The sequence below is a fragment of the Momordica charantia genome (genome assembly GCF_013281855.1).
Source record: "Momordica charantia cultivar OHB3-1 chromosome 2 unlocalized genomic scaffold, Mcharantia_2.0 BLBB01000002.1, whole genome shotgun sequence".
In the NCBI taxonomy this organism is placed as follows: Eukaryota; Viridiplantae; Streptophyta; class Magnoliopsida; order Cucurbitales; family Cucurbitaceae; genus Momordica; species Momordica charantia.
In genome coordinates this window covers 16,567,524-16,576,085 of record NW_028275160.1, presented here as the reverse complement: position 1 = coordinate 16,576,085, position 8,562 = coordinate 16,567,524, and the positions used below count along the sequence as shown (strand labels likewise).

The 8,562-nt window shown below is 39.1% G+C and overlaps 1 protein-coding gene across 1 annotated transcript; it reads left to right on the top strand.

Moving 5' to 3' along the window:
* Nucleotides 1-3,648: 3,648 nt before the first annotated feature.
* Nucleotides 3,649-8,179, top strand: LOC148212919 (uncharacterized). Its single transcript, XM_088120432.1, has 5 exons — nucleotides 3,649-4,535; nucleotides 4,752-5,253; nucleotides 5,650-5,825; nucleotides 6,360-7,692; nucleotides 8,165-8,179. The coding sequence occupies exons 1-5, from the start codon at nucleotides 3,649-3,651 to the stop codon at nucleotides 8,177-8,179; spliced, it is 2,913 nt and encodes a 970-aa protein (XP_087976558.1).
* Nucleotides 8,180-8,562: the final 383 nt, after the last annotated feature.

Sequence of the window (8,562 nt, the reverse complement as noted above, 5' to 3'; positions counted from 1 at the left end):
TATGCGTGGTCAAGGGTCGACACGACAATTCGAGGTCTTGGGTACAAAGATAAAGGGTCAAATGCCAAGCACTGTAGAGAAGTGTCAAGGCCCTGAGTACAAATGTTAGGGGTTGATACGATTCGAAGGAATAAGTCTTCGAGTAATAAGAAAGATAACTAGTGAGTTTTGATGTGAGGCTAGGGTTTCGCATGTAGGTTGCATGTTAGGTCAAGCATATACATAAACTATTCCGTTTATCTAAAGCATGATATTAATAGTGAGCATGATGATGTTTTGTTGTTGTAAGCATGTTGTTTGTGCTTGACCATTCAGGTAAGGGCTGCTTACTGGGTACCGTGGTTGTACTCGCCCCTTTATTTTCCCTCAAGATTTTGTAGGTAACGAGGTCACTCATGGGACTGGTGATGGCGAGGAGGATGCTTGAATGGAAACACAATATCACGCTGCAATATTTTATTTTCAATTTTTAGTTAGGATAGTTGTAGTTACTTCATTTTATAGTTGAGGTGCTACTAGTTGGTGCTGTTTAGTTTTCCTGTTTATGTACTCTATTCGAGACGCTAGTTGTACAAACTTCAGATAGTTGGCAAAAGCTTAGTTAGAATTATTATTGAGTTTGGTTCCTTGCTAAAAGTTAGGTTGTTTGTTCCATAGAGAAATTGTTTAAGTTGGCTTGCTTTGTATTTTGCTAACTTTAAATGATTGTAGTTTGATAGATTATTTAGTCGGTTTGTCCTTATTAAGCTGTGGTGAGTGTTTAAATCAGAGTAGCGTAGTGGAAGTGTGGTAGTTTTCTAGCTTAGTCTTGGTCGTTGAGATTAATTCTCTTATTTAAGTGAAATTTTTCAGGTAGTTTTAGTAACGGTCCCCTCTAGCATGTTGAAAATTCTGGGGCGTTACATGTAAGTCACCACTTAGGCGAATTTTCAAAGTCAAGATGAACTTCTCTTCCAGGTCAAACTCGGACCAGAGACGGGGCCAACGTTTGATGGTGAAAATCGTACGGCCACATGGAGTACAATGAAAGGTCCAAATTAGAAGGTCTCCCATTGTGGCCAACCTGAGGTCTTCCCTGATGGTCAACATGAAGGTCTTATCTAATGGCCAATCTGAAGATCTCCTCTGGTGGCCGACCTGAAGATCTTCCTTAAAGGCCGACCTCATCAAGGCCTTGCTAAAGGCCAACCTCATCCAGCCCTTGCCTTGAGACCGACTACCAGGTTTTGGCCAAAAACCGACATCACTAAGATCTTATCTGAAGATCATTCAACGGAGGAAGGACCTTCCGTACTTAGCCAAATTCTAGATGACAGGAGCATGAACTAAAATAGCTACTCTCGACAGGCCAACATTGGTCCCGACATGCTCAACCGCTGGTCAAGTTTCTTGTCGGGTACCTGAACCTATAAATAGTATACTTCGCTCTTCAGTCATGTAGCTTATTCTAGCTCATTATTCATACTAAGATCAGACTCATAACTGACTTGAGTATCAGAGTGTTTGTTCTATTGTGCAAGTCTTTCCTCGTCAAGTGGTCATTTAGCTCATTCCAGTCAGCCTACTAGACCTCTTGAGTTGGTCATTCCTTCCCAAGGAATAGGTCAAGCTCTTCCAGAGGTCATACTTGGACGAGGTCATACCTCGATAATTTTGTTGCATAAACAGAACTTATGGTTAAACTTGATGATACAACCCTTAGAAGATAATATTTTGAGCTAGAACACATGAAGCTTAAGGATATGTGAAAGTGTAACAAACTATTACATAAATGATATTAGAGAGAAATAGACCAAAATAACATAAAGAAAAGTAACTTTCTATCATCCCTTGCAAGCGAAGCCGGACTAAGCATTGTGAGCTTGGTACGTAAGATACTGAACCTTGTCGCTGAAAGTGGCTTCGTCACAATATCTCCAAATTGATCATTTGATGGTAACAAACAGAACCAATAGTTTTTTGCATAGCACCCGCTCATGATATGAACCAAGGAGCTACCGTTGTTATGCCTCATGGACCGATTACAAGATCGAGAGCTAGGAAACTTCAACAAGCTTTGCTACTTCGTGTCCAAGCGTTCTTGAACTCGACAAGAGAAATAAAGGAAGATGTGCAAGAAGTTAGAACTATGCACTTCAATTTGGTGCAAGTTATGCATTTTTAAGTGTTTTTATGGCAAGTTAAAGTCCACTTGGTCAAGGTCAAAGTCAACTCCATCAAGACAAGTCAAAGTCAACTCATTCAATTCAAAAACCAAGTCAAACACTCACATCCCTCATTATGGACGGGATTGCAATTATTTTGGTTGGCTTTCCATGTTCTTAACCTTTTCATTTGCTTGTCTTTTCATTTCTCGTAAGTTATGTCTTTTCATTTACAAGTCTTTTCATTTCTTGTAAGTTACAAGTCTTTTCATTTGCTTAAGACTTTTCATATGGCTTGTTAGGATGGCTATATATAGCCTTGAGATGTCTTGTTGTAACACAATTTGAAGTTGAATGAAAAGTGAGTTTTCTCATTAGCTTGGTTGAGAGATTTATCTCCCATTTCTTGTGCAATTTCTTGTGTCTTTAGAATTTGCATCTTAGGATCATTCAAGCGGTGTTGATCATACCTCTTGTGGAGTGATTCGAATCACGAGTTTAGAAACAAGTTTTCTCTACTCTTGATATTGATCATCAAGGTAATCCGTTCTAAAACTTTTCCTTGGGTTGATTCCATACTTGTTTTCGGGGTTTTTGGGATTGAGTTCTATGGGTCTTGTTCGTTAGCAAGGTTCTTAGATCCAACTCTCAAGGGTTTCTTAACATTTTGGTATCAGAGCATTAGGCTCTTTGATCGGATATATGTTTCCTTGCATTTATCTCTTTGAATTCTGTGTTCCTTGCTTATGTTTTATTATATCTAAGCATATGCATTCTGTCAAAAAAATTACAAAAAAAAAAGTATCAATTCCATTCATCTTTCCCAATTTTCGTCTTCTGCATTATTATAGATCTGGATCTTATCTACAAATCTGTCTTCTTTGAAGTCTTATGATTCGACTTTCTTAGTGGTGAAATTCGTGCACTTTGCTGATTGATTTATAAAAAAAAAAAAAAAAAAAAAACTGAACGTGAAAGCATTTATTGTTAGCATTATTGTGCTTTTGCTGATCCATAACTGAAAAAAAAAAAACGAAAGAAAGAAGAAAAAAAAAACATAGAAGACCCCATTTGTCATTACTTCTTTGTGTAGCCTTGCATTGAAATCTCATGCTACTTCCTTGTTGCTTAATTCCCAACCATCTTTATCTTTAACTCTACTTTCGTTTCTTTCTAGCTTCCATTATAACTCTGTCCATTATTTTTTTTCTTAACTTGTTTCTTTGTTGTTATTCGGGTTACTCCCAAAATCACACTCTTGTTTGAGTTCTTATGTGCTGTCTAAACCACTTGAAATGCACATAGCTTTTAACTTTGCTAGACTCACTTACCGATTTGTTTGAAGTGCATAAGAGTGTACTAAGTTGTGAGGGAGAGATTGTAAGGGAGCGATACATTATTTTGAGTGTTGAGGGTTAAACACGAGTGAACTTCACTAACGAGTGAATTAGTGAGGGAGTGCTTGTGAGGTCCATTTCTTGTCACTCTATTTTGTTTTTACAGCATGGCTAATCTTGGAGATGAAGGCAATATTTCTGATGCCCGGAGGAGAGAGGCGCTAGAAGGAACTGTTGAACGAATGATTCGTAGCATGGAGGCATTGACAGAACGGATAGGAAGGTTGGAGACTCAAAACCAAGCTCAGGAGAGAGTTCCACCACCTCCACCACCACGTGTTATGGATGAGGATGAGTATGAAGGTGATGGATCCGATCATTGGGAGGACGATCAGGCTACAGTTTTAGCGGGTCCAAGAGGGGGTGATAGACACGTTGGTCGTGGCTTAGATCGAGGGAGAGGCCGGGGAAGAGGCTATCATAATTTCCAAAGAGCCCCACGAGCGAATGCTCAAGTTGATCGAAACTTGGGAAACATCAAATTAAAACTTCCGAAGTTCTATGGTAAGACTGATCCGGAAGCGTACATTCAATGGGAGAAAGAAGTGGAGTTCGTGTTTGATTGCCATAATTTCAGTGAAGAAAAGAAGGTACGACTATGTCTTGCTCAATTCAAAGATTATGCAGTAACATGGTGGGACAAATTAATGTCAATTAGGAGACGAAACCTTGAGGCGCCAATCGATTCATGGTATGAGTTCAAGGAGTTGTTGAGGAGGCGATTTGTTCCTAGACATTTCCACAGGGACACAGCGCAAAAGCTCCAAGTGTTGAGACAAGGTAGTAAGTCTGTGGAGGACTATTACAAGGAGATGGATACGTTGATGAATCGGCTGGATCTTGAAGAGGACATGGAGAATCTCATGGCACGGTTTCTTAATGGCTTAAACAAGGAGATTGCGGATAAGGTTGATCTACAACCTTACTTTAACATCGAAGAGATGTTGCACCTTGCCATCAAAATTGAGAAGCAGCTCCAAAGGCGATCTCAAAGGTATTCTACTAAGCCCTTTTCCCATTCATCTTCTACATGGAAAACGGATAGTAAGAGTGCTGATTCTAAACTTAGAAATCGAGAGGCATATGAGAAACCAAAAGAAAAGTTTGAGAAAGGAGAGAGTTCCAAGAAGGGGAAAGAGAAAGTTAATGAACCTAATGTGAGGAATCGGGATATTAAATGCTGGAAATGTCAAGGAGTAGGACATTACAGTCGAGACTGCCCTAATAGAAGAACTATGATAATTAGAGAAGGAGAGTTTGTAACAGAAGATGAGAAGGAAGATGAGGTAGAAGAGGACGACAATGGTGAATGTGAGAGTGAGGAGTATAGTGAAGAGGACCCTACACATATGTCATTAGTCACTAGGAGAGCTCTCAGTACTCAAATTAAGGAGGATGGCCTAGACCAACGAGAGAACTTATTTCACACTAGGTGTCTTGTCCAAACTGTGCCTTGTAGTGTGATTATTGATAGTGGTAGTTGTACCAACGTTGTAAGTTCTATTCTGGTCAAGAGGCTTAACTTAGAGACAAAACCACATCCTAGACCATATAAACTTCAATGGTTGAGTGATTGTGGGGAGGTAAAGGTGAGTAGACAAGCTCTTGTTTCTTTTGCTATTGGAAAATATGTTGATGATGTTTTGTGTGATGTTGTACCTATGCATGCCGGGGATATATTGTTGGGTAGACCTTGGCAATTTGACCGTCGGGTAATGTATGATGGGTATGCCAATCGCTATTCTTTTACTCATCATGGAAGAAAAACTACTCTTGTACCTTTGTCACCAAAAGATGTGCATGTTGATCAATGCAAACTTGAAAAGAAGAGGCAAGAGGCTGATGCAAAAGCAAAAAGTGAAAAAGAAACAAAAGAAAATGAGTTGAGAGAAAAAAAAAGTTTGAGTGAAAAGCAAGGGAGTAGCAATCAGCCTAGTGGGAAAAATGAGAGAAAAGCCAAAACGGTGAGCTTGTATGCTAGTTCAAGTGAGGTTAGGAATGTTTTAATGGCGAAACGGACTGTTCTTGTACTTTTGTACAAAGGGTCTTGTTTTCTTACTAACGAGCTTAACACCTCCTTGCCTAGTATTTTTGTTTCTCTTTTACAGGAATTTGAGGACTTGTTTCCCGAGGAGATGCCCAAGGAATTGCCACCACTTCGTGGCATCGAGCATAAGATTGACTTCATTCCAGGTGCTACCATACCTAACCGACCAGCTTATAGGACTAATCCTACTGAAGCCAAAGAAATTCAAAGGCAAGTGGATGAATTGTTAGCTCATGGGTATGTACGCGAAAGCCTTAGTCCTTGTAGTGTGCCTGTTATTTTAGTGCCTAAAAAAGATGGAACTTGGAGAATGTGTGTAGACTGTAGGGCTATTAATAAGATCACTGTTAAATATCGTCATCCTATTCCTAGGTTAGATGATATGTTAGATGAATTGCATGGCTGTAGTCTCTTTACTAAGATTGATTTGAAATCTGGGTATCATCAAATTCGTATGAATGTTGGAGATGAATGGAAAACTGCATTTAAGACCAAATATGGATTGTATGAGTGGCTTGTTATGCCTTTTGGTTTAACTAATGCTCCTAGTACTTTCATGAGGTTGATGAACCATGTATTGCGTGAATATTTGGGAAAATTTGTGGTTGTTTATTTTGATGATATACTTGTGTATTCGAAGTCTTTGGAAGATCATGTAATGCATGTGCGTGCTGTTCTGACTACACTTAGAAACGAGAAATTGTATGCTAACCTAAAGAAATGTAATTTTTGCATGGAAAGGGTTAATTTTCTTGGTTTCATTGTGTCTAGTCGAGGAGTTGAGGTGGATAGTGAGAAAGTTAAGGCTATTAGCGAATGGCCAACTCCCACGAATGTTGGGGAGGTTCGAAGTTTTCATGGGCTAGCTAGCTTTTATCGGCGTTTTATTAAGGACTTTAGCACCCTAGCTTCACCTCTAAATGAATTGGTAAAGAAAAATGTTCCTTTTGTTTGGGGTACATCCCAAGAGCATGCTTTTAATGTTTTAAAGGATAAGTTGTGCAATGCTCCTCTACTTGCTTTACCGAACTTTGATTTGACTTTTGAAATTGAATGTGATGCAAGTGGGATTGGAATTGGGGCTGTACTAATGCAAAACCATAAGCCACTAATGTTCTTCAGTGAAAAGTTGAGTGGTGCTTCTTTGCGGTACCCAACTTATGACAAAGAACTTTATGCTTTGGTACGAGCTTTGCACACTTGGCAGCATTATCTTTGGCCAAAGGAGTTCGTCATTCATACGGATCATGAGAGCCTAAAGCACTTGAGAGGGCAAAGCAAACTGAATCGCAGACATGCCAAGTGGTTGGAGTTTATAGAGACATTTCCATATGTGATTAAGTATAAACAAGGTAAGGAGAACATTGTTGCAGATGCTTTATCACGAAGGTATGCTCTCTTTAATACTTTGAATGCTAAGATTTTAGGATTTGAACATCTCAAGTCCTTGTATCTAGATGATGTGTTCTTTGCTCCTTTTGTTGAATCGTGTGAAAAAGGACTTGTTGTTGATGATTACATGTTGTTTGAAGGATTTTTGTTTCGAAAAGGAAAACTTTGCATTCCATCTTGTTCAATTCGTGAACTGCTTGTAAAGGAAGCTCATGGGGGTGGTTTAATGGCTCATTTTGGTGTTTCTAAAACTTATGATATGCTTGCTGAACATTTTTATTGGCCTAAGATGAAGCATGATGTGCATAAAGTGTGTAAGCATTGTATTGCATGCAAACAAGCTAAGTCTAGGTTACAACCACATGGTTTATATTCACCTTTGCCTGTTCCTACTACTCCTTGGGTTGATATTTCTATGGATTTTGTCCTTGGTTTACCAAGAACTCGGAAGGGTAGGGATAGTATATTTGTAGTGGTTGATAGGTTTAGCAAGATGGCGCATTTCATACCATGCCATAAAACCGATGATGCTAAATTGATTGCTGATTTGTTTTTTAGGGAAGTTGTTCGTTTGCATGGCATTCCTAGAACTATTGTTAGTGATCGCGATGTAAAATTTTTAAGTCATTTTTGGCGTGTGTTATGGGGAAAGTTGGGAACCAAACTTGTTTATTCTACTACTTGTCATCCCCAAACTGATGGACAAACTGAGGTAGTAAATAGGACAATGGTTACCATGCTTCGAGCAATCATAGATAAAAATCTTAAAACTTGGGAGGATTGTTTGCCATTAATTGAATTTGCATATAATAGGGCTGTCCATTGTACTACTAAATGCACACCGTTTGAAATTGTATATGGTTTCAATCCTATCTCCCCACTTGATTTGTTGCCTATGCCTCCTAATGAATTTGTGAGTTATGATGCTAGCACAAAGGTTGATCTTGTCCATAGGCTACATAAAGAAGTTAAGGAAAGGATTGAGAAGCAAAACACTAAGGTTGCTTCCCGCATCAATAAAGGACGCAAGCTCCTTGTTTTCCAGCCAGGGGATTGGGTTTGGGTACATTTTCGAAAGGAACGGTTTCCAACTCAACGAAGGTCTAAGTTGCTACCACGAGGCGATGGTCCTTTTCAAGTCCTTGAACGGATCAATGATAATGCTTATAAGATTGATTTGCCAGGTAAGTATGGAGTGAGTGCTACCTTTAATGTTTCTGATTTGTCTCCTTTTGATGTAGTTGATGACTTCGATTCGAGGACGAATCCTTCTGAAGATGGGGAGGATGATATGAACCAAGGAGCTACCGTTGTTATGCCTCATGGACCGATTACAAGATCGAGAGCTAGGAAACTTCAACAAGCTTTGCTACTTCGTGTCCAAGCGTTCTTGAACTCGACAAGAGAAATAAAGGAAGATGTGCAAGAAGTTAGAACTATGCACTTCAATTTGGTGCAAGTTATGCATTTTTAAGTGTTTTTATGGCAAGTTAAAGTCCACTTGGTCAAGGTCAAAGTCAACTCCATCAAGACAAGTCAAAGTCAACTCATTCAATTCAAAAACCAAGTCAAACACTCACAT

Bases quoted from the DNA above. Each gene is read 5' to 3' on its own strand.
- LOC148212919 (XM_088120432.1), top strand. From the start codon at position 3,649: ATGGCTAATCTTGGAGATGAAGGCAATATTTCTGATGCCCGGAGGAGA. The intron at 4,536-4,751 runs GTATTCTACTAA...AGGACATTACAG, and splicing joins CTCCAAAGGCGATCTCAAAG to TCGAGACTGCCCTAATAGAA. The intron at 5,254-5,649 runs GTAATGTATGAT...TCTCTTTTACAG, and splicing joins CTTGGCAATTTGACCGTCGG to GAATTTGAGGACTTGTTTCC.